Source organism: Pipra filicauda, unplaced genomic scaffold, assembly GCF_003945595.2.
Source record: "Pipra filicauda isolate LSUMZ 115617 unplaced genomic scaffold, ASM394559v2 scaffold117_size3949168_pilon, whole genome shotgun sequence".
Taxonomy (NCBI): Eukaryota; Metazoa; Chordata; class Aves; order Passeriformes; family Pipridae; genus Pipra; species Pipra filicauda.
Window position 1 is genome coordinate 1,878,805 of NW_024103629.1, and position 26,620 is coordinate 1,905,424.

Below are 26,620 nucleotides of genomic sequence, written 5' to 3' on the forward strand. Positions count from 1 at the left end.
TTTCAGTATTAAGCACTGCACTAGGATTGCAACAGTCTCCTCAAAAAATTAAAGACAGCTATGATTAGGTATAGTTAGAAAAAGGCTAAACAAATAAACTGGCTAGATAGAACAACCTAGCATTAAATACAGAGAAATTAGTCACACTTGCTTAGTAATAGCTGAGGGGGAAAAAAAGGCGATCCAAAGAGAAAAAGGAAGGCTTTACTCTCTTCATACATGATAATAAAGAACAAAGAATCAGAGCATCTTAAGCCTCAGGTTTTGGTTTCAAGTATGAGGACATAACAACCTGATATGAGGATACACCAATGAGGACATACCATCTCATCAATATTGCTAGCAAAAGTGTCCAACTTCTTCCATTTTAAGTACCTACACCCAGAGGAAAATGTATATATTAAAAAACACTAGTAAAATTAGCATCCATAAATGCATACGAAATGTAGAATGAAGTCAACCCTGCTGGCAACTTCTCCTATGTCGCATTACTATGCAGAGCAGTGCTGAAGCAAAAAGACTAGACAATGCTAGCATCATCACACTCTTCTTCTTGTTGAAACTGCTGCCTGTGATATTAAAACACATGGAGTTTAGTTATTGGTGTTATCCAGGCTATCATAAATGAAAATTCAGGTCAGATCACCACCAAACACTTGGTTGTGCAAAACTCACAGGCAGGAATGAATTTTTATCTGTATTAATTTACACCCATTAGAATCATAGAATGGTTTGAATTGGAAGGGATCTTTAAAGATCATCTAGTATAACCCCTCTGTCACAAGCAGGGATATATTTTAGAGATCAAGTTGATCAAACCTAACAAGTTCTCCCAAATATTAAAAGGCAGGCACTATATATCCCAACTTCTCTTTTCCTAAATCTTCATTCTTACTCTATTTTCCATGGCCCACTATGGACCTCTTGGCTTTCTCCTCTTCCAAAGCTGGTCAAACAATGATTTTGGTTCTGCCTTTGTAGTAATACTGTTTTGAATAATGTTACATGTATAAAAAAAGGCAAATATGTTACAGCAAGAATTATTACAAAGATGGAATTTCCCAGCATCTAGTATGCAAAGTCTGTAGTGTTGGTGCAACCACTGCCTGGCACTCTTCGGTGAAAACAGAAGGATTCGATCTCCTTGACATGTACTCAAAACAATTAGAGAGCATAACAGAAAAGAGAAGGGAACAGTACTGATTCCTGATTTTAGTCTCAATTTCAATCTGCTTCTTTATTTTTTTCCTAAATCAAATTTTCTGATCCAAAATTATTAATAAATTCAAACCAAAGACGTAATTCCTGCCCCTTCAAGAAAATGAGTATAAGGGCACACAGTAGCACAGGGAGATTGCTGCGGAAAGGCATTTTTGTTTCAGGTTTTCCAAGATCATTAAAGAAAAATTCTCAGAAATTATAAAACATTAGGCAATTCTTCCAAAAATAACATTTGAATGTGGTTCTTTCCTTTACAGTGTCAAAGTAATGTTGTTTAAGCTCAAAAGATTGAAGGTAGTGTACTTGACAGCCTATTTTTATAGATCTGATTTGAAAAGTAGCTCACCTCCCAGGACCATACCAGCTTGACAGCACTTCCTCAAGCGACATGCTGGACAGTTCTTCCTACGGATTTTGTCGACTATGCAGTCATTTCTTCCAGCACACAAATAGTTGTGCTGCCCTGCAGGCAAGAGAAAAACAGGATTAATACTACATTTTCTAACAGGACAAAATTATTTCTGCATATAAATGTCCCAAAAATAACTGAAGATTCAAAAAAGTTGAACCATTAAAGGACTCCTTCATTTTATGCTAATTTCTGAATAATCATGTGTTACTATTTGAATATAATAACTCATTTGGCCCGTTTAAGAGTGAAACTCCCCATCTATGAAATTCCAAAATACATTAGCAGGCAGCACGAACTACTACCAACAACATTTCTTAAGTAAATCAAGCAGGAGGACAGACCAATTTGTTTCTTTCAAACTTATTTTTCCTTGAAGTTATTGTTCCTGGTTTTAAAGAACTTAAGTAATTTTTGCTTGGACTGAAGTGGAGTTTCCAACAGAAAACAGAATGAAAAAGTTGGGGCAGTGCAAAAATAGCCTTTAAGAAGAGTAAATTATTCTCCAATGGAGAGGTAGTTTTGTGCTAAACTCGATGAAATACCAGCTGACCAGACGCAGCCAACACAGACAACAAACAGAAGGCAGCTGTAACTTTGTGGTTTAGGTTAGCTCTTAGTTATTGTTTAATTCTGAAGGACTATCTTAGAAACAGTCTGTCATTACTGTATTAAAATGGAATCTCTTAAATGAAATTAGCTTTCAGCAGAGCAAAAAATTGAATTCAGTTGATATCCTCTCATTTTTTTGAACACATCCTTCAATGATATTTCCAAATTTCTAAATTTCACTTCGAGAGAATGAAAATGTATTCTTTAAAATCAGTCACAGAAATTATCAATGAAGCATTAATTTTGAATATATAAACACAGCTAAATAAGTACATAAGTAAGAAGAAATTCACATATAAATTCAAATTAAGCCCAGGTTTACCCCTCAAGGTCTAATTTTAAAATCCTGCCTGTTTGTGCATGTCATCCTCTATTCAATTTCTTAGCAGTACCTAGCACGAAAGCATGAAAACAACAACAAAAAAAATATTTTATTTTGGGAGCAATAAATTGGATCAAAAACTTAAAGATAAATCTCAGATGTACCAGTATCATGCATACTTTCTTCATGGAATATTGTGGATGTGGACAGATATCAGTACCAATCCTTTTAAATTTTCACTGATTTCTAGATCAGTATTACTCTTGAGTTAGCCATCTGATGTCACTAACAGTAAACAAATCCAAGATGGTTATTCTACTCAGATACTGTTATTCAGCCTTCTTTATAACCCTACTCTGCCATTTCTCTCCACAGAGTAAAATGAACAACTGTTCACCCATGGCTTTTCTCTACAGAAGAAACACAAACTAAAAACTAATCCTCAAATGAAAATGCAGGAGAAAAAACATTCTATTCTAACTAAAGAGTTACTGTTAAACCATGTGAAACAATGTACTTGTTTCTGTGCTAACATTTTTAAACATAAATAATTTACTCTTACCCATAATTTTAAGAACAACTTGTTTGGATTTAGTGAAAGAAACCTGATTGTCTCAAATTAATTTTCATAACAATTTCTTTTTTTGTTTTGCTTAGAAAACATTGAGTAAACAAAAACAGTTGCCTCACCCTTTGCCTGACATCTAAAAAGTACTTAGTAATGCAGCAAATGAAAAGAAATTCTCATTTACTTTTCCCCATTAACTCTAATCCTGGATTTCTTCTAAGAGGAACCATTACTGAAAGTATCTGAATGAATAAAAATCTGTCTTGCTTTTGGCAGCACATCAGTAAACAAAGCACTTATTTTGAAAATTTCTTCCTTGGGATTATTTGCAGTTTTATCTTGTCTTACTTTGCCTTTATAAGCTGGAAAAGGCATTCAATCTTTTGATAAGCAACAACAATTCTAAAACTCCATTAGTTTAATTAAAATCTGTGAAGATTATCTCAGCACTGAGGCATTCTGGTGCTTTAATGTACATTTAATTTACAAAGGAATGCTTAAGTGTAGTTAAAGTTTTGTTTGTTCTTGTCTTGGGGGGTTTTCTTTGGTCCCCTGAGAGGCGATTTCTTCTGGACTGCTTTTCCAAGGAATTTGTTGAGTCTACACAACATGGTCTGAGTCCATATAACCTGTATCCATTACAAGACCAAAAAATGGCCTATGGATTTCCAGTATGACACTAAATACTTGCAAGCAACTCACAGTGCTATAGGCATTCAAGTTGTACTTTTCCTCTCATAATGACACAGAAAAATGCTGATCCACCAAAGCCAATACCATATCAGGAAATATTATTCTTTGAGCACCCAATGAACACTGTTTCTACATTCTAGAATTATGTCAGTATTTAGGACTCACTCTTGAGATGAGCATGTGATTTGTGTACTCAACGCCCAAGTGCATGCTCTAACTACTAAAGGAGGCTAAGGACTGTCTGCTGGAACAGGAAATTATTTGGAAAAACAGAAATTAACACCTTGATTTATATTGATACACTGTATTATTAGCCCGTATTATTTACATAATAGTGTTCCAATATTGCACACCTAAGATAAAACATCACAAATCAAGTTACAAAATTTTAAATTTACAGTTATACATTTAAGTTTAGCTACATCTCTTAAAAAAATTTTCATACTTTAGGGGTTATCAGTAGAGCCAACTTCCACTTCAATTTAAAATGCAGAAATTACTTCTTCATCACATTGCAACCCAAAAACTGTTTATTATAAATTTAAGACTGAAAAAAATTTTTCTCATTTGCAAAACAAATCAAAAATTAATCACAATTATGAGAACTACTCTTTGATATTCATATGTTGTAAAGTTTCAGATTAGACAAGATTTAATAATCTCTCTACCTGGGGCATTATATGCAAGAAAGAAAATCTGTTACTAGAATTCAGGTACAGTAAAATTTGCTTTGATCTTCAATAAGTTAATATTATTTCATTTCCATTTGTTTCATAAACTGTATTTAAAACTCTAATAATGACCAATGACCTAATCTTTATGATGTCTTCACCTAGTTTATTTCCTCCACAATACTAGTATGAAAAAAAAAAGAAGCAAGAAAAAGCCAAAACTCTGCCAACTCAACCCTCCCATGAGATTGTGGTGACAAAATCTCAGGTACTTCTTGATGGTTATGTTAACCACTTCCATGTTTTCAGGACTATTAAAAAACCACAGACGTATCCTGCATTTGAATTACACCTTCATATGTGAGTTTTCCACTCCACTGATTTCTATCCCAAGTCTCCCCAACACCTTCCATCCCTAAGTGTATTCCATTCATTCTGATTCAGCTGCAACTTATTTGAAAAACATGTAAGGTTCAATTATATAGTATTTTTCATAGTCTCATCTGTCAATTTTTTTTTTATTATCTCAGTCATCTGATTGCATCTTATATCAACAGAAAAATCTGCACGAACGTACTCATCTGAAATCGCTTCTATCATTGTGCAGAGCAGGGTTCTGGGAAACTGTTACTTACTTGACATTAATATTTTAGGGGCAGCAGCCATCTGAAAGAGAGATGGTGCAAGAAGTAGAACACATGCCAGATGTTTAGCTAATTTCAAAATTATTGGACAATATTTAGTTAGATGAAGATGTTTGGAATGTTTTCATGGGAGGCTAAGATATTTATTTGAAAACACATTTGTTATAGCTCAGTCTTTGAGATCATCTGTATTTGAACTAATTGTCCTCAATACGTGAGCATTGAAGTCACTAATATGCACGTACTAACGAAGTATCCAAAACCCACTGTCTAGGTAAAATTACCCTTTAATTGGTCATTTGACATTCAGTATCTCTTATATTACTACTGTAATTGTAACCAGGAAAACAAAAAAAAAACAACTAACCAACTAAAAAACTCAGAAAAGACCAGGATAGTAGTATAATCACTAGAGCATAGGTTTGAAAGTAAAGGTTGGCATTTGTATTTCTTACAAAAATATGAACTTGGGAAATTTCTGGAAACTACCGCATCTTCAGAAAGCTTCACCCAGTGTTAAGGTTTACTTTTCACCGCTTTTTGAAAATGCACATGGAGGGTCCCTCTCAATGTATCAGCTTGTGACCAGCTTGGCTGAGAAAATCCAGTTTCATCTGTTGCTCAAATGCTCCAAATTCTTGTAGGATACCATTTTTCTTACCTTCCATCAAAATCCATTTGTGTTAGGAAAGGTGTAAGTTCTAATTAAACAAGCAAACACGATTTTAAGTACTGTAATGACTACTGCTATACTGGGAGGTTTTTAATCCAAATAGTGCTGGAAGTAGCATGTACAATGTCTTTAAAAACTGCACTATTAACTGAGTTCACTGACATGCTGTAAGTCACTTAAAATCACTTGAGTAAACTCATGAGTTGCAGAGACTTTGCAGATGTGCAAAATATGGAAACATAAGGCTTTATCTGCACCTGGGGTATCAGATAGAGCAGTCAGTTATTTGGGCAAGTGCTGAACTGCTGTAACCTTGCACAGAAGCAAAGCACTGGTTTGCACACCCTCAGTTCCTCCTATCTGCTAAGAACCGTACTTTCTCAATTCTTTTTTCTCTCTCCCATATATGATTCTGTCTCCCTGCATCTCTCTTAATTTGCAATGCTTTTGTATAAAATCATCAACTTCTGGAGGATTCTTCTTTGCAGAACATATCATGATGTTTTATTTAGTCTAGTTTTAGATTTCTGTCTAAAAACTACAGATATGTATTGAATCTCTTTGCAAATTATTTTACTGCCAAATGTCTCCCAATGTCAACTTTTTGCTTCCTGAATGCTAGCTCAAGGTTTTGCTCAATAATTTTCTGGCAGTATGTTTTATTTCTTATATTTTTAAAAAAATACCAATTAAATCAATAGGTTAAAAAAACCCAAACAAAACCACAAATGAATTCTGGAAGCCCACAGTAACCATGGGTTTAAAATTTTAAAAATGGAAAATAAGTTCACCTGTATACCTCAACTAAATATAATGATGCAGATGTAGCTTTTTAGTAAAACTGACTTCTGGAAGCTAAGACAAAGGACTAGGATAGTCCTTAGCTTGTCAAAAACCTGACTTGTCAGAGAAATACAGGGTAATCCTTACCCTGAACATGCTCTGACAAGTCAGGTTTTCCACAACTAGGCAAACAGTCCAGCCTAATAAAATGGGAAGCACAGCTAAATAGACTTTTGCCCAGATCTAAATGTAACACTCTTCTATTTACACTTTTTCAATATGCAAAACAGCAAATGTGGGTTGAATTTACCTCTCACTATATGGGTTTATGAGCTTTGGTCTTGGACAACTAGGAATCTATACTACAGTTTGTAATACTGAAAATGCACCCTTCATGTCCTTGTATACTATTATATGCCATTACAGTCTCCAAGATTCCACACATCTCAAATAACAATTTTTTTAATCATTTAATACCAATTTCATTTCTGTGAAATGAACAAAAACTTCAGACGCTAGCCACCTACCCAAAAAACACATCATCCAGTAGCTAGTGGGGAACTCAGCCTCCATTTCCCTCTTTGCCCACTGAAGTAAAATTCTCATTCCCAAGTCTTAAGCAGGTGTCCTGACTACTACTCTGTAGTCCATATTGGCATAAAGACCTGCTATTCATGCAAGTCTGCTTCACAGCAAAGAATGTAGGATTCAATGGACCAAAAAGGACAAAGAGTGATAGCAGAGTAACTTATGAATATATTCCATCCTAGAGTCTAACTGAAATAATGTGGAATTTCTTCATAATAATATAGTTCAAAGTGAAAGCAATAAAGAATGATTGCATTCCAGGTAATCCAACTGTATGGTCAGGGCAGCATAGAGAGATTGTTTTATTCCCTTCAGGCATTTGGAGAGGACAAATGTAACTCCTATATCCTGAGAGAGTGCCTTTACTAATCTATGTACTCTGCAGTGGGGTTCAAGATTACAACAGGTATTAGTAATTTGTCTTTGTGAAACTAGTCTTTCATTCGTTTGCCTTACTCACATGTGATGAAAAAAGTGTTGAGTAGAAATATTTTGTTCAAAGAGAATGTAAAACTCCAAAATGTTCATTGTTAAGTTAAACCTGATGTTTTCCTATAGTGTATTTTGCTTTGGTGAACATATTTACAAGTAAGTTTTGATGTTTGACAACAAACTTTCGGTATTCTTCCACTCCATTGACTGCTGGTTTTAAGCAGGTACTGTTAACAGTCATTTGTCAGGCTTTTTTGCTAAATGGACAAAACAAAGTTGATTTCTTTAGAAGGGAAGCACCATTTTCAAAGCACCATTGCACTGTTTTTCTTCTAGTCAACAAATCACTTTCAATGTCTCCAACATCTCTGATTGACTCTTTCCTTGTCTTGTAGCCTGATCTGAAAAATCTTTCTGCCTTTTGCTGTGAATCCTGCAGTACCATTGTCTTTTTCCTTCCAAAATCAATTCTCCAAGAGAGCAACCTGTGCAACTTTTTCATGATATCTACAAAACAGAGCAATTAAATGTGCCTATCCTGTTTTCATTCATTTCTTGACAGAGCTAGAAGTTACAACCCTTGTGGTTTTTTATCTTTTCACACTTCCCTGTCTGTTCCATCACTTTCAACAAGAAAAACAAAACAAAACCCATAGAAAAAACAAGATGAAGCAAAATTAAGTAATAATTCAGAGAAACTATCATGAACTGCAAAATTAGGAATGCTGTTTCATACTGATTATCAGTTGGTTTGACCAAACTGCTTAGCACTGTAACAACTTGAAACTCATAAAGTCTTTGAGTCTAAATATGGGAACTGACAACAAACATTTTCCACAGCTAATAACGTTTAGGAAGAGATGGTGGCTTCTTCAAGTAAGTATTTTCAGTTCTTTTTACAGCATTTTGTCACAAGTACTCCTTAGTCATAATTTTTAATTAACTACATCACTGATATAAATATGTAAAATGATGGAAGTGTCAGCATTGTTGTCAGTAAGGGTCTATTTCTTACAAATATAGAACATGGGATTTGGACACAAAACCAACTTTAAAAACGCACCAGCTATTTCAGAGGTATACATTATTAAAGTAAAATTTGTTCTTCTTTTGATCCCTGAGTATGATATTCTTTTATCAACATAAGCTTTATGTGTGCATTTTACTCATCCCATTATTCTGATTTTACTGGAAGTATCATAGCACATTGCCATGATAAGTTTTTTCATATACATTTTCCTTATATTCCTTGACTTGTCCTACAACTGAACCAGTGGGACAGGGGCACTGGTAGTAAAGGTGTACATGTAATAAAGGTAGAAAAATCCGGAAACATCAGCAGCAGAAAAAAGCAATGTGCAAAAAATCCCCAGTTATTGCTGCCTGTTGACTGAAACACCTTAGATTGATTTGATTCTATTTGAGTAATTAGATTCTAAAGCATAGACATCCATCAAAACAAGCAGCATACATTGCCTTCTTGGGCACAAGAGCAAAACAGGCACTTCAGGATTCATTTACCTTGAGTAAATGTCTAAATTTTGGTTCTTTAATAGCCTATTGCTCTTCAAAGGACATTTAAAGAGATTAGCCCAAAAACAGATGTTCACACTGTAATGCCTACAGCTAGGTAAAACAAATCTCACATAAAAGATTGTCTTTGAGGATAAAGCAAGATGCAATCACAATAGGACAAGAATGGGGTAATATTCTGCTGGACCTCAATGTCCACATGTAACTCTTCCTACGTTTTAACTGCCAAAGACTCCACGTTGTTGCAATGTCCTCAGCTGTTAACTGACATTAAGCAGCAACTTAAATGCAGGAGTTGTGACTAAGTATAACCAGGAAACCTCTGAAGTGCAGTCATATGTCACTATATCATTATTTGCATAATGGCAAATTGTAACATACCATCTGTTAAGTCTTTCCATTTAGCGGTTTCTAAAAAATCACTCCTTACTCGTAGTACATCATGAGTAATGTGGAACAGATAAACAGCTTAGGGAGATGGACAACATAACCCCCAAATCTATTTTTAACAGATAACAGTTTTACTATAAATACTTATATTTAATACACTTATGTTATATAATCTATAAGTATTTTAATACTTAAAATATTACTTTTATATATTAAATAATATAATTATAATCTATAATAATTTATATATAATACTTAAAAATAAGTGATACTAAGTTAGTATTTTATATGCTTATGATATTTCTTTTATATGATACATAAACATATTAGCTACTCTGGTGAAATCAGTGGGATCATGTCACCAAATGCAGACAGGATACATGTTCAGCCAACATTCTTTATACTCAGTGCTGAGAAATAGTTACTGTAGCACTGTTAGAGTATTGCTATTTTCACCCTAAGTATATATTAAAAATAAGTCAGTGAATTTCTTCCTAAAATTTCGTTTCTCTCCGTTCACTATAAAGTGAACTTCAGATGAGCAGCTCAGGTTACTCACATTGTGCACATGTGAAATTAGAACAGAGTATTAACAGCTCTGACCAGTCAGTTGCTGGTGACCTTTAAAGCGTGTAGTTTTACACTACCTGGAATAACTAGTATTCCACCTGAAAAGATGTTTAAGATAATATTTGATACTGTTTCTAAAACACTGTAAAAAGTTAAACGAAAAAATTTAATAATTGACATTTCTGCAGCTGATTATGTTCTATGCCATGTCTATTAGGAAACCACTAGTAAGTCATGATGAGAGCAGTAGGAAGCCCAGCATTAGCACAAGAGCCAACCAGAAAAAATGCTACCTTAGCTCACTCAATCATTGTGCCTCATACAAATCCATTCATCAAACTGCTGTTTATCAAATAGCTGGACAGCAAATATTTTTGAAGTCAGAAGTATGATGAAGATATACAACTGCATATCAGATGCAGATTTTCTTCTTTTCCTGTTCATGATGCAAATTCTTTGAACTCACAAAAGTGACATTTTCCACTTGTATTACTTTGTATACTTGAATTTGAAAATACACTTAGGTTATTGCACAGTAACATATTTTGGCCCCATGCAAAATAAAAGAACTTCAGTAACATTAAATCTGTCATACTGTGTGAAAAGCATTTTTATCTCTCAACTTACCCAGTGTATGCTTTGTGTGTTTGTATGTTTTCTAATTAATGAAAATTTACAGGTTTACAGTACATGCTGTGCCAAACTCTGTTCCCAAGATCCAGTCTGAAAAGTTGGATTAAAAATTAGAAGTCCCTGCTGACTTATGAGACAGGTGTTAAAGGTTCCTTTTTCTCCTCATTTTCACAGCCGAAAAGGTCTCTGTGGTGTTGCATTTCTCTTTGTTTTAAAAGAGGATTTTCTACTACTAGTTAGTCTTTTTTTTTTTTTTAATACTTGGCATGTTGTGTCATTTTACATTCTTTAGATATGGAAAAGCACAATTGTTTAGACAAGCAATTTTCCTTATGCATATTATTTCACTGCTTACATAGTGAATCACACTGTCATCACAAAACTGCCTATCATAACACTGATAAAATTTAGATAAGCGTTATCAGAAAGTTTGATTGAAGTCATGAACAGCCTTCTTACTGTGTAGGTGTAGCTCATCATCAATTCCTCAACTGTACCTCTCCATACACAGATAGTGAAAACTCTGATGGAAACCCTACTTTCTGTTTATCAAATTCAGCTCTCAGAGAGAGGCAAAGTTCACACTTGGTCAGTTAAATGTTACCTACTACACATGCTTGAGCCTGTTCCCTGATGCCATTGTCTGCAAAGAGTTGCTAGCCTGAGCTTGAAGCACATATTAAAACTAGAAAAATTTGCTATTCAATTAGTTGATCAATTTTGAAATAGTTTTCCAGGTTTAAACAAACCAAGAGGTAGTTTCTGACCAACCTGCAGTAATATCATCCATTAAAGTTGGTCTCAAACTCTTCGGGTTTGGGCAACTGCTTTTCCTTAGACATTGATAATATAAACAAAGTGCACATATAAATACAGAACAAAAATGAGAAGTGGAACTTTATTATAGGAAAAACAGGACCTTAAATTTTTCTCAGGATTTCGGTAATTTTAAATTTTAATTTTAAAACTACTGCAAAGGAGGCACTTTCAGCAAGAAGGTAAGAATGCAGGCTACAAAGAAATCATGTGTTAGCAACAGTGTAACTCCAGAATCCCAAAACTCTAAACATTGGGTTCCTCTTCAGGAGCAGACATTTTACCATGGTGTCCACAACCACTTCGATCATAATTACCCTGCATGGTTTTACATGAAGGAATTTTGTAAGACATTACTAATGACTGTTTGACAATTTAGTGCTAAAAATCTTCATTCTCCTAATGCCCTGTTAGAAATATTCTCCTCTATTTTTTGTTGCCATGAATGAGGTACATTGGTAGCACTTAAATAATGCCTTATCATCAACAGCAAATTACTTTGCAAACATAGTAATTCTACATACTTGAAAGTATTTTGAATATTATTTCTGAATTCTTTTGATTGTTAACTACAAACTTCTCATCACTCTCAGCTCACTGATAAGGAACGGCACTACCCCTTCAAAATACTGAATCCAATTTTGTCTTTTCAAATTTCTTAACTGAATATAAATAACACTAACTTTTGTTATTTTCAATATACTTAAAGGAGAACTTTAAAGCTTTTTTTAAAAGCCTTGCAATTTGTTTGTTCACTAAGTGAATCTACAGACTGGTAAATCAGTTATTTGTAAGAGTCCACTGGAAAATGAACCACCTCTAAATGCAAAAAAAATGTTTCCTAAAAAAAATGCCACCCTAGTATCTTTGTCCTTTTTCTTCTACCCATTTGCAATATTACCTTTTTTTCTTATCTGCTGTACTACAGGTTCCCAAAAAAATGACTTGCATTTTTGTTTAACCTTACTTCAAGATTCTGCCTAGAGAAAAATATGTTTATTATATCAACACCAACCTTTTCTTCATGTATATATAGACGTATATGGGGAACCAATAACCCAAAAGACAGTAAATATCTACAAAATCATATATATATTTAAGAATTCAGTGCCAACAAACCTAAGTAATGTTTGTGATCCTCACACAACTCTGACCCCCTGTTAAGCTACATGTGTGTCTACTAGTTACATTCATATGTATGATTAAATCACAATTAGTACAGAAACATTTCTAGGTTAGCCTACACAGTTTTAAATGATTGTTCAGTCTGAGTATTTTAAATCAGCTCAGGTTTCATTTCAAAAAGATTAGAGATGGAAAAAACAGAGTTTTCTGGATAACATAACAGTCCATTTTATCCAAACAGAAGCATTTAACCAATACAGTCCACACACCAGGGAAGGTAAAATAAATGGCGTATGAATAGGACAATTTCTGCGAAAAAAAAATTACAAAAATTACATAGGCTATTTGATTTGAAACAACCAACGCATCTGAAATCACAGAAGTAATTAAGATAAACAACATTTTCTAACAAATTTAATACTACTATATTATTTACTTTCTTATCTACACACTTTGAATAATCCATGAAAAAACTTTAAGAGTTTTCTATTATCAATTTATATGCCTTCTTGACATTTACCATTAAAATACTTCTGGTAAACAATAATAAGATATGTTTTTGAGCAGGTTCACCTACCGCACAAACACAACTGGATACTAAATTAGGAAAGAGAAGAAATCTAAAAGTGACAGAATTAAATTCAAAGAAAAAATTGCAATATTATTTTACAGGTGAAAAGTAAAAATAAAACCTATTTTAAAATATGGCATTCATATATTACACTACACTCCGTATTAGAACTTCAGCTTCCTGACTTTTTTTTTAAAAAGTATACGGTTGACGTAGCAAAACATAGAAAAAAAAAAGTGAAGCCAAACCAAGGGACCAGCTAGCACAGTCAGTGAAACTTTAATGTACTCCTGAGACTTGCACTCTAGAGCCTTGCAGCCTAACACATATGTTTCTAACAACTTTCTCATGAAACCCATTTGAATGTATTAGAGAAAATGCGGTACTAGCTCAAAAGTTCACCTAGACCACCTAGTCCAATGTTATCACTTTGCAAATATCTAATATGTTAAAGGAAGAACATGAGCATAAGCTTAAAGTAGAAAGCAACAGCACACTGAAACAAAAATTCTAATGACATTAGTTCGCTAAGCTTTTCCAATTTGGAAAGTAATAAACTCTATAAAGCTGAAGAAATTATGTATCACAACAAGAAAATACATCATACAATTTTATTATTTGAAGGAATCCTATCCATTGTAATAATGGTTTTGTTAAGTATATGGAACAGAAAATTGAATATCCTAGTTCTGACAGGATCAAATAAAAATCAAAAAAGGAGACAAAGTATAAAAAGTAGAAGACTGTTGTACTGCTTCATTTGTTGAACTATATAAAACAATCTGCTCTTGTATTAATATTTAAAATCTCAGTGGACAAGGCATATAAAACAATCCAAAAAGAAAATAATAAACATAGGTATTACTACTGATTTACTAAACCTACAGCTTGAGTTTCTAATTTAACGGCTATTTAGAAAAAAATTCAAACATGATTATTGTTTTTATTACTTGAAATAGTTTAGTGAAATTTCAAATACTTCCATAATTCTCAGGAAACCAAAACTCTGCATCCTGCAAGCAAGAAAAATTCCATGACTTCAAAAAGAGAACAAAGCCAAAATAAATTCTTATCTGCTTATCATTGGTTCATATTTGCAATATTTTCCTTTGAGCAGCATTTACACTTTTTAAAACAAATTGTGTAATACACAACATTTTTATGAAACTACCTGAAATGACTAACTGATAAGCAGTAATATAGCATTTAATAGCAAATAAGTAAAGTAAACTAAATAATACTAGAAAAATCAAAAGTGGAATAATTTTGTCAGTATTCACTGTAATATTTAAACAGTCAACAAAACAAAAAGAATTTACTACAGTGATAATATTTATAAAGACGAACAATAAATAAACGGTATGTCCTTAGCAGTGCCTAGAAGATATATTTCAGATAATTAGGAACAATGGCATCATATAGTACCTTCCATTGCCCTTTTAAAGAAGACTTTACAGCTTCCACAGGTAAGTACTCCATAGTGGCAACCAGAAGCCTCATCACCGCAGATGAGACAAATCTTCTGGGGTAGTGATTCAAAACTGTACTGAGAACTTTGGCTGGTTTCTGTATCTGGCCTTCAAAAGAAAGAGAATTAAGAGAAATGAAAGATCTGGTTTTGCATGGTTAACTACTTACCTGTATTTTATACTAAAAACTTTATTTTAAAATTTGTAATCAAGCTACAGAAGGACAAGAAAAAAATAAAGTATGACTGCCTTTCAGCGTAAGGGTTTGTCTCTACTATGCACTATAGGAAAGCAGTGGGTAAAAAGCATAAAGTTGTATTTTAATCCATTTAGCTTAAAAAGGTATAATCTAGAAACTTTTTGCTAAAATGTTCATCTTCCTCAGATCAACAACTCTAGTGAGTAGAGTCATAGTGACTGATACTCTTTTTTCCTGTACAGAGACAGAATCAGAGAGAAGTCAATTGAATTTCAAAGGCCTCTTTCACATGGGAAATAACTAAATTTCATCTCAGTTAGAAAAGTCTTTAACAATCAGTTTACCACCTCCCATTCAGTTGCAGCATTCTCAGCAGTAACTAACTCTGATGGGGATATATCAAGGATATTTCCAATTTCTCTCCATCAAAAGGCACAGACTAAGCGAGGTAACCACTGCACTCAGAAAAAATAAGGGATTTCTGCTGAAAATGTAACATTATATGTACGTATTTTTGCACGTATTTCTAGGTAACAGACATCTCGCCATGATAGCACCCAATTTCATTCTAGCAAATCAATATACAAGCGTTTCTGTTTTCTTTTTTTGTGTGAAATCAACTGTTGTTTTTTTTTTTTTTCAAATCGGAAATAAAGTTTTGGAAAATATTTAGGTATTGATGAATATGGTCTCGCTGCCAGTGAGGGTAATCTGGAGAACGCTCTGCAAGCCCCTTTCTGGAGCCGGGCACTGGCTCGGTCATCGGACGGCGCTGAAGCACCGCAGCGACAATAAGCCATCGTCTCCTGGAGCGTTACCGCGCCTGAAAGAGCCGCGAGGTGCCAGCTGCTAAACTGACACTGTGCCAGTCTCACAACGCCCTAGACACCCCGGCGTGCTCGGACAGTGAGGAGAATGGAAACGGGGGCTGCAGGTACTGCCTAAACACCCAAAAAGGCCTTAGCCGAGAGAAACTTCGCCCACCCTTGTCTCGGCACCCCCGGAGCGCCCATCCCGCGGCACGGCCGCCCCTCCGGAGCAGGAGATGCGCGGAGCTTTCCCGCCGCTCAGCGCGACCTCCCGGCCCCGTCCCTCGGCGAGCGCCTCGTCCGCTGCCCCCGTCGCCCTCCTTACCGCGCGTAGCCGAGGTAGGGCGGGCACAGCTGGGGCAAGCCCTCCTTCAGCACGGCGGCCGGGAAGCCCAGCGGCTGGTGCCCGTTGAGCCCCAGGGCCGGGTAGAGCCCCGGCGGCGCGGCTGAGGTGGAAGGGAGGCTGTCGGGCGCAGCCGGCGGCCCATAAGCGCTGGCCAGGAGGGTGGGCTCCGCCTTGTAGAGGACGCACTCCAGCGAGGACTCCTGCCCGGCCCGCGGAGCCGAGGGGTAGTCGGAGCAGCCCGCCGCGGGGGTGGCCCTGCCGCCCGGGTACCGGGTGGCGAGGCCGAGACCCTCCTCTTTGATCTTCAGGACGGGCTGGAAGTCGCCGTAGGCGAAGGACCCTTCCTTGGCATCCCCCGTGGGGAAGCCGTACCCCGGCAGGTCCGGGGCGGGGGGCGAGCATCGCGGCACCCCGCCGCCCTCGTACTCCGCCCCGTCCAGCAGCTGCCGCGTGCGGGAGGCCAGGAAGGCCGAATTGAGGGGCAGAAGCGGCACGTGCAGGTATTCCTGCCCCGGGTCCCCTTCCCGGGACCCGCCAGGCAACGCCACAAGCCCCGGGGCATCGTCCTTGGGGGTCGCGGCGGGACCCTCCGCGCCGCCCCCCGACGGCAGCTTGGCGGCTATCAGGGTATCACCGGGAGGCCAGAGCGGGGTGGGTCGCGGCGGGGGCTGCGACGGACCGGGCGCCTCTGGGGCCGCTTCGCTCGCCTTCTGCGAGGGGCCGCGGCTCATCGGGCCGTCGGGCACCTCCGCTGCCTCCACCTCGAAGAACGACCAGGGCCCCGCGGCCACGGCGGAGCTGGCATGAGCCGTGGGAGCCAGAAAGGTGTCCAGGACGGTGTCCAGAGAGTCCTTGTCCGAGAGGGAGCCGCTCCCCGGCCGGTAGGAGAAGGAGTCCCGGCCCTCCTCCTGTCCCAGCTGCTGCTGCCGCGGCTCTTCCTCCTCCTCCCCTTCCTCCTCCTCCTCCTCCTCCTCCTCGTCCTCCTCCTCGTCGCTGCTCTTGGGGTAGAGCAGCCCGTCCAGGGAGATGTCAATGGGTTCCGCTTCCCTGCGGAAGGGGTCTCGGCCGGGCTGTCCTTGCAGCAGGACCGCCCCGTCTCTGGCAGGCGGAGGCGCTGTGGGCTCCTTGGCCTTCACCTCGGTCATGCTGGCGCGGGTACCGCTGAACACCGACGAGTCGGCGGCTGGGCAGTGGCGGGGGGCGGGCGGCCGGGCGGTGCAGGATGCGGGCGGCTCTTCACATCCTCGACGTGCCCGCTGCGGCCGCGGCACAGGTCCCGCTCACATGGTGCTGCTTTCGCGGGGGCGGCTCAGCCCCGGTCCCTGCCGCCGGGAGAGGGGTGACACGGAGCCGGGAGCGGTGCAGCCTGGAGAGGAAAAACGATGGCAGCGTGTGCAGGGGGCAGGCAGGAAGGCAGGGTTCCCGCCAGGCTCTGGCGGCGGCGGGCGGGATGCCGCTCGCTGCCCCCCGGCTCCGAGCTCCGCTGCTCCCTGGACTGCTTCCCACTGCCCGGGCGGGCTGGCTGCCGGCTCCACGCCCCCTCGTCCGTCCCTCCCTCCCCGCCCCTCTTCGCCGCCAGCTCGGTCCCTTACCAAGGGTCTGCGCTGCAGGGCACGGGCTCGCCCCTCCAGGTCCCACCTCTTTCCGCTGCCTGTGGGCACCGCGGCTCCCCCAGCAGCACTTCCACCGGCTCCACCTCCACTCCGCCTTCCCCTGCCTGTCCTCCCCGTCGCTCGCCGCGCGCATCCCTCTCGTACCTCATCCGGCACCCTGTGCCTTAGGTCTGCGCTTTTTGGCCTATCCTGGCATTCTCTCTGTCTTCTCATCCTTTTCCCTCACCTCTAGGATCGGTGTTCCGTCCTCTCGCTTCACCATCTCCAGAAGTGCTACTCTGGACAAGAGGCTATAAGCCTCTGGTTAGGTCGCTGTTTTGGAGAGAAGAGAACAAGACAAGCTTTACTTATCTGCAGTTGACAATAGTATAGTCTTCCTTTTGTCTGTTTTTCACTGTTCCCTTCACTGTTCACTGTAGTTTTTCGTGGTTGAGCTCTGTTACCGATCCTCTTCTAGGATCCATTTTCTGGTAGCAAAGAAACCGAGGCATTGTAAAGCTCTTAAAATTACATTAAGGTATCTCAAAGCATCCTTTGCTCCAAGAAGAACAATGTCTTTTCTACAAAAGTAGGGGAAAGTGGGGCATTCTTTGCTTCTAAACTTTAATTACTTCGTCAGGGGCATGAGAGGATGTTGAAAAGGGACCTGGTTTACAGGAGCTGGCTGGCCAGCCTGCATATAGCAAGTTATAATTCAGCCCAGGTTAGTTCTGACCAAGAAGCTGTCACCAGCTAATTGCTGCCTGGCATTTTGTATAAAATGATGGCTTTGTGGTAGAACCCATTCAGCTCGATAATACAGCTACTAACTGAAGGGGAAAAAAAAGGCAACACAACCCTTAGTATATTTTTATTATATAGAAATCCAGAAAAGAAACCTGTGTTGAAAGATACGAAGAATAGATTGGCAGAGGAGTAGTCCTCGTGACTTTACGTGGAATCAGTATATTTCTGATATGTAGAGAAAAGTATGCTGTTACATGATCGATTGTGATCTGTAAGTATAGCATGCTTTTCTGAAAAAAAATCTTTTTTCCACAAAACTGTGATCACCACGAAATAGTTGCTTTTGTTATTTTACTTTCAAAACATTTTCAGACTGAATAGGACAGCTTCTCGGGGAGAGAAACATAACTATTTGAAATTATTTCAGTAGCATTTGAAATCATACAGGGCAAGTTTATAGAAGCAGTGGTGTCCCATAAACACTCTTCAATGTGGTGTGTAGTTTCTATTTTATTCTTGGTAAAATACTACTGGTTTATAGACTGCTTTGTGAGTCTGCCTTTTATTCCTTCAAAAATAAACAGAAGAAAATCTTTATTTTTTCAGTATTTAAAAGAATTAAGGCAATGTGATAATAACTAACATTTTAAACCTCAGATGTTATGTGGGCACCTGTCTATACATTTAGGGGGTTCTACAGAATAATGCACCTCCAAGCATACTTGTTATTAGGAGTATTTCTCGAACAGCAGTATTTCACTCTGTAGATATTCCAGGGAAAAAAACTATTTGAGCAGCAAGTACCAAGAGTTGAAGATGTTTTCACAAAACCTGTCAGTGGAACCAATGTAAAAATAATTATTTGAGGAGCTACCTAGTTCTGTTATGACGTGACATTAAACAAATAATTTGAAGTGCTTTTCTGGTTACCAAATTTCTCTTTTTCGTGCTACAATATTTCTCTCTTCTCCCAAACCCGCCTTTTCTCAGAAGGGAGAGAAGTTCCTCTCCAGTACTGTTGATCTCCATGCTCTTTTTGGTTTTCCCCTGATGTTTTCATGCTTAGTCAGCTAGTTGTCACGCCTTTTTATTGCCACTGCCTTGCTTTCTCATTTCCACTTCCCTATATGCACCCAGCATTCATGGTCTGCTGCTTTACAGACATGTGCTCCACAGACATGTTTCCTTACAGTGACTTTCCTTCTTCCTACTGCTTCAGGACTAGGAGAGGTAAAGAGCCACAGATAGCCTGAAGAGGGGTCCTGAAAGGAAAGCATCATTGAGTAGTTTCCACTTGTCTACTAAAATTCTATTCTAACATGGCCATGTGACTGTAAACACCTACATGTTCACCAGAAATATAAATGTTTACTACTTGCATTATTTGTCTAAATGTTAGCAAATAAATGTTGTCCAGGTTTTCTGCTGTCCTGATTTCATTTTTATGACCTGACAAATATACTAATTTCTTTAATAGTAGCAGTAGTTATGCTGAATTGTCATTATTTCAGGAAAATATTTTGGGTTCTTTATCTTTAGAAAATTTATTTGACTTTAATTTATACTGGCTTCACATGATTTCTCTGAACTTTCACTGGAAACTTTTAGTATTTTCTTTACATTATTCTGCCTATAACCCTCATGCCCCATCCCTGGAAGTGTTCAAGGCCGGATTGGATGGGGCTTTGAGCAATGTGATCTAGTAAGAAGAAGAAATTTGTTTCTTTTGCTCTTAGATTTTCCTACATCACTTGGATGCTTTACCTGATATTACTATGATATCACAAATTTTTAATTAGGAACATTTCAAAGTATGCCTTATCAAATTTTTTTTTACATTCTACTGTTGTCATTTCTTAATTTTGATTTATTCATTTTGTTGTTGTGTCAATCAACATTACAGAAAAACAAGTTTTCTTATGGTGTTTCCATAGCTGATTTTCATTTGCAAGCTATTAAAATTGAAACTGATATTTTCAATTCAGATCTAAAAATGACATTTTTTATATTCAATAAGATTTTACTGAATATAAAAATTTCAAAAAGCAAACAATGTGAATGTACTTTTGAATAGACCTATTTTGAACCAAAAACTAAAACTTTGGAGGGTTTGATTGACAATCTTTCATTTTTTAAAATTCAGTCAGAACTTGAAAGTATATTGGAGAGCTCAAATAATTTGTGTCTGTTTTCTTGCTCTGTTCAAAAAATGTGGATGAGTAAAAGCTGTGCTTAACAAAACTGTATTGCTTTGCAGCACAATTCCTATATAAAATGTCAACAAGGATAGCAATAGAATTATACTGAGAACTCTCATTGTAAAGCCGTAGATTTGCACTTAGCTTTTAAGTAGTTCCTAAGCATTTGTTTGGCCATTCAACCGTTCAACTGTGCACTTTAAAGCAGTAACATTTTTGATAGACCCTTTGAAATATTGCTAATGTTATTGGCTTAAATAAAACAAAAAAATGCTGGGTGAGAAACAGGACAAATACACAGCCTCCTTGAACATTACAAAGATCAAAATCACAAACCTTTTCTATGATGACATTTTCTTAAAAACTTTTGAATCATGGCCTAAAAGTCAACAAAATCTAAGTTCCTGTTCTCAGACTAAAGTGTTCCATTTGCGTGTAAAGAGAGCTCCATATAAACAGTGCCATAAAGTTAATGTCCATATAGACTTTACTTATAATGACCTCAATATTGTTCTGCACAGCCTGTCGGAAAGCAGAACTTAGAAGTTAAAAATAATGTTGGGTTTTTTCCACAGTTAATGAATGCCTCACAATTTCGTACTATCATTGTTTAGGATATAGTACAACCAAAAATGTGATTCACTTTTTGTAAACAGAGAGAAGGAGAGACTATCTTCTTCAAATAGCTTATGAGCGCATGGTCAAAAAAAAAAAATGGAAAAAGCAGCTTGTATAAGGAGATGTTTAGAGGCTTTTTCTTCTATTCAGAGAAATAACATTTTTATTTAAAACAAATAGACCTCTGTAACTGCATTTTGCAATTTCTCCACTGTGAAAAGCCCCCACATTTTCAGTGTGTGGTGTAGAGGATTAAAACGTAGTGTCATGTAAATAACAGCATATTCTTGTTATGTTACGGGTTTTGGAGCTATGTACTTCTGTGATTGCATCCCTATCCTGTAAAAATGTAGACCCCTGGTTAACAGGCTAAAGTTCAGTTAAATTAGGAAACCAGCAGACATTAAATATGCACTTCTCGGAGATCATGATTTTGAAGTACCAGCTAAGTCATGGAAGCACTGGGCATCAGGGATGTGATTTGATGGTAAACACGCACATCTAAGATGATCGGGTTTCTGTAGTCATGTAAGAGTCATAGGGATCTGTAGGGACCATTTTCTGGAGCTCTTCAGAGACACTTAGTGTTTTATTAAAGACATAAAGGACATCTGTGATCTGAAGCACTCTAAAAGCCATGATTTTTTGGCAGTAAAATGTCAATGTCTACATGAAAAGGTCTGAATCTAGTCTTAAATCCTTAAAATGCAGTATCAATGTGCTCTACTACAATAATTGAAAACATTATAGGAATCATAGTTTCAGAAACTGCACTGTAGGCATACTTTCTTTTCCTCTAAGAAAAGGCATGCCACAATGTAATTAATCTCTGTGGTCTGTTATCAGGTGTTTTCTTAGCTTAAGGTAAACCACCAGATTTACTAAAAACTATCAAAAAAAATATGAGGGTGTATTGGGAGAAATGTAGATGCAAAAGGGATTCGCAAACAGCAAGGTATATGACAAAGAAAGTAAGCAATAGAGTTATAAAAGGAGATGAGGGAAAGGAAGCTAATCATAGTGCATGTTACATTTCTTGCTTTCAGGTGCTAAAGTTGACGCAGGGATAATATTGATATGGGAAGCATAGTGGGCTTGAGACACTTTTATCTTTATAAATTCTCCAAAAGGGCAAACCAGACGGGTACTGAGTTATAGCTGAGAAGGTGATAAATACTTCTGGCACAGAAGTAATATATTTTATTTATTGTTCTTTGTCTGTTTATACTTTGGCTAACCCTCACTGAACTGCAGTATATAATACACTTGTAGCTGAGCAAATAAGCAGAAGCATGAGGCATGGGAAAAAAAAAAGAGAAGCTTCCCGATTTTATACCCCACAGAGAATACTATTGCTTGATAGATGACATCCTCAAAAACTTTCTCAAATATATTGTTCTTTATCTTTTAATGAATGCATCACCTCAGGGTGTCAAAAGGCACACTCTACACTTCCCTCCGGGCCTAGTTGGGGGACCTTTACCCAAACCCATCATCTTCCTCAATGTGGTTTTGTTGCTGTTGTTTAGCCTCAGGACAAAGATGATTCCCAGCAGTTTAACATTCGTGATAGTCAATGTATTGCAGCAAGTTTTGTTTGCTGGATGGAGAGTAGGAAGTTGCAATCAGTGATACTAAACAGCTGTTAGCATCTCTGAAATTCAGGAAGAAGTAGACAATAGATCTTCAGAAGTATTAAAACTAATATCCTTATCAAATTGTGTCTCCCAAGTAATCATAGAAAATAAGATAACTGGATAGAACCTCAGGACATATACAAGTAAATTTGGAGATCCAAATTGATATGAAAAAGATAAAACAAGGCTTCAACAAAACTATGGCATTTTCTTAAGAGTTCAAAAGCTGAATGAAATAGAACTGATCTTGAACCTGAGCCACACTGTAAGTGGAAGTAGGCATCATTTGCTTTTACTTTCAAGCAGTCTTTGCTGCCAACTTCAATTTGATAAAAGACATCCTTCCTACACAAATTCAAAGTATTTTAACAAGGCTTAATCTTCCATCTACTTATTGTAATCCAAAATTTTTCTTCCTCTTTCTACTCATGATCTAATTGCTCAATAGGGATGTGGTTGTCCCAAGAAATTTCAACGTTGACTCTTTGGCCTTGGAATATTCACAAACTGGTCTGAATTATCAGTTTCTTTTCATAACCTTTTGTTAAAGGCATATATTAATTTCTATAAGAAATACTGTATTAAAAGTTGCATCATACTGAGTTATCCCAAAATTAATTGGAAAAAGCTAAATATCATATCAAACTTATAAAAAGTAATCTCAGTTTCTTATTTTTCTGTATTCCATCACTACTACATGGAGACTAAAACATTGCTTAAAACTCCATCCACTTTATAAGTTTCCAAAGAATTTTGTTTCTTAGGGAGTTCCAGGTAATTTTATTTACTCTTTCTCTCTCATCCTACATGTTGTTCTGGATCTGTCCTCTTCTATCTGACAAACTGTGTAGATTGTACTTGAGGATGTGCTTTAGGAAAGCAGAGAAGCCTAATGTGCCCGTACCTATCTGCATGCTTCTTGCACAAGGTTTTGTGCAATAGGAGGGAGGGAACAATAAACTTCCTGTCTCAAAATAGTGACACAGACAGGTTTGGGTTATGCTCCAGAATAGGGTGGTCAAAGCACTTGAAGAGACTTGAGTGCCAACATTTGTCTGATTCATCCTTCACGGGAATATAAGTGATCTGGGACTCCAGGTGTGGGCATGTTTCTTTTTCACATTTCTGCAGGTGAATTGACTTCTATTAGATTACTTTTGGGTGCCAAAAGAGGAGCCGAAACTGATAAAGCTCTTAATATTTTGTATTAGAAGATCATTTGAAGTTAATAACCGTAATATGACCTATACCAAAAAAAATAGCATTGCTTCGCATGGATACCGCATGAGATACAAATCTTCCTTTTTTTTCCCTTCCTTTTTGTTTTCCACAGAATTAGAAAGTTTTTGGGCTCTTGCTTTAATTATATCATTTTTCATTTCATTTCCTAATTAGAGCTCAGCAATAAAATTATTCAAATCTTCCAAAACATACATTTACTCTTCCAAAATTCATATGCCCCTTTGACACAGTATAACCTGTATAATCGTTGTTATAGAACAAATCTCAAAAATTGTGCTATCATTCTGCAAAATCCAATTTTGTAGAAAAATATTCATCTGCCATGTAATCTATGAAAAAGAGAAACACAAATATGTCTTCCAAGCCATTGCTTGTGTATTAAGTTGCACCACATTGTACCTCTGCTGTGAAACTTTATTGCATTAGATGCGAGCCTGCTCAGTCTCTTAAGTGAGAGAAAGGTTTTACATGAATATGTAAATTTTAAAATGGTATAAATATTTTGTATGTCTGCTTACCTTTAACAGCTTCTGTGTCAAAATTATTTTTTTTTTAAAAATTACATAACTAAGGATCAGACCAAACTCCTTTCTGTACAAGAATGAGCTGCATTATTAAAAATCCTGCTGTGAGAACATGGAGCTATATCAACAGGAAGGAGTTAAGCTCTGGATTCTACATTGAATGAATCATACTCGCTGCATATCTAGGCTGTCCTCGGAACACAACAGATCTCCATGTGGTACTTATCTAAACTTCCGGTTGTAACACTGATCTCCATTTAGCTTTTATTTACTCTTTCTTGGACACATTGTTATCTTAAATTTGAGTCCAGAATGTAAAGACTAACTCTTAAGTTATCATTATTAAATTCTTGAAAATCAGCAGTTGTCCAGGTTTTTTTCATGTCTCCTTCTGTGATTTCTCACAGTATTTTCTTTGATGATTTTGCCACTTTACTTGGTTCAAATACACTGAATTAAACCAGATAAATCAAATTGTGCTATAGTTACACTTTACTATAAGAACATAATTTTTGTTAAGAATGAATATAAGTAATTTGTATTGTGCAATAGTTAATATCTTATCTATGCATTAATTATTTGCTTTTTGAAAACTGATAGGTCTGTGAAAAATCCATTTTCCTAACAATTTATAAAAAACTGTGTGTGTACAAATACAGAACCTCTTGTGGGTGGATAGTAATTTTCTATTTTCAAGCAGGTATAAAACTTTGCATTGCTTCCAAGCTTTCATCTAAATGGCCTTTTGGTCTTTCTGTGTTATCATAAGATGTATTACTGTAGCAAAATAGTTCTTCAGGTTTTTTGTTGGTTGAAACAACTGTCATCTTTTCCTCTGCTGCGTGTTGACATTCTTGGCTGGACTTTGCAGATCATTTGTGACACTGTTCTCTGTCTTATATCTAATTGATCCAATTTTCTCATTGGATAAGATAATTTTAAATAGTAACTTTTTTTTTTAATTATTTTACAGTACCATTTGAGGAAAACAGTTATCAAGATGAAGATTTACTCTGCCTCTGTATGAAGATTAGCTGTGAAGGTGTCCATATGTTCAGCAATTCTGAGTAGAAATACTAAGATGCAAAGGAGGATGCCCTGTGATGTGAAAATTAAGCAAAGACTGAGGTAGAAATCCTTCACCTTTTGAAAGGTGAAGTCCTATCCAGATGCTGTATAACAATAAAATCTACTCAAAGTATTGTCATTGGTTTTTTAATTGACCAATCATTAAAGAACTGGAATGTTAGGCTCTGAATTTTGCATCAGATACTAGAATGCCATCAATCAGCACAGCTGCATGAGATCCAGTGAAGGAATTCAAGCTTAAAAACTGTCAAAGGACCAATATTCTTTAATTCTCCCAGTTCTAAAATTTCCTTAGAGCATGTCATATGAGGATAATAAATGCCAGGTCATTGTCTCCCAGGAAGCCTAGAAGAGTATCATATTTGTACCTTTGGGTCTGGATACTTGTCTAACTAAATAGCTCTCAAAGTGTCAGAAAAAAACAGTATTTCACATTTGACTGACTGAAAAGAGCTAAGTTATTATGAATTCTTGGGAAAGGAAGCATGACTGAATTGAGAGCAGCAAAAAGATGGTTAAGAAACTCAGAAGTGGAGATTTGTTATGAAAACACTTAACTTAAACCTCTGCAGATTATAATTTATTACTCACAATTCAATTAAAAAAAAAGAGCTAGGTTTAAGCCACAAGCCTGCTAGGCAATATTTTGGATGTGGAATATTAAACAACAGGAAGTGAAGGGAAGATATCGGCTGTAGCATCATGGTTGCTCATGTTCTTAAATGAATCAGAGCAACTTAAATTTCATCACTGAAATTTAACATTACTGCATGCCCTTTATAAATGAAATCAATAGTGAAACTTGTCTGGAATATGAAAAATAACAGATCACCACTTCAATTAAATAGGAACTTTTAAAAGATGAGAAGGCTGTCTAAACTAAACTGGTATAAATC

At 37.2% G+C, this 26,620-nt stretch overlaps 1 protein-coding gene and 1 long non-coding RNA gene across 3 annotated transcripts in view; one reads left to right on the top strand and one right to left on the bottom strand.

The window, feature by feature from the left end:
• PGR (progesterone receptor) overlaps positions 1–17,764 on the bottom strand; it is a 38,281-nt gene extending 20,517 nt beyond the window's left edge. Inside the window, exons 1-4 of one of the 2 annotated variants that reach the window (XM_039385414.1) lie at positions 17,670–17,764; positions 16,057–17,443; positions 14,680–14,831; positions 1,568–1,684 (exon numbers count right to left, since the gene is read on the bottom strand). In XM_039385414.1, the coding sequence (XP_039241348.1) occupies positions 1,568–1,684; positions 14,680–14,831; positions 16,057–17,222 (1,435 nt within the window). In that variant the 5' untranslated portion in view covers positions 17,223–17,443; positions 17,670–17,764. Of the gene's footprint in view, positions 1–1,567; positions 1,685–14,679; positions 14,832–16,056; positions 17,559–17,669 lie in introns of those variants that run through there. The other variant, XM_027739069.2, reaches the window with a different exon arrangement.
• LOC120324050 lies at positions 15,755–25,836 on the top strand. The gene is made up of 2 exons (XR_005565053.1): positions 15,755–15,856; positions 25,609–25,836. It is a non-coding gene; the product is annotated as an uncharacterized LOC120324050 (long non-coding RNA).
• Positions 25,837–26,620: the final 784 nt, after the last annotated feature.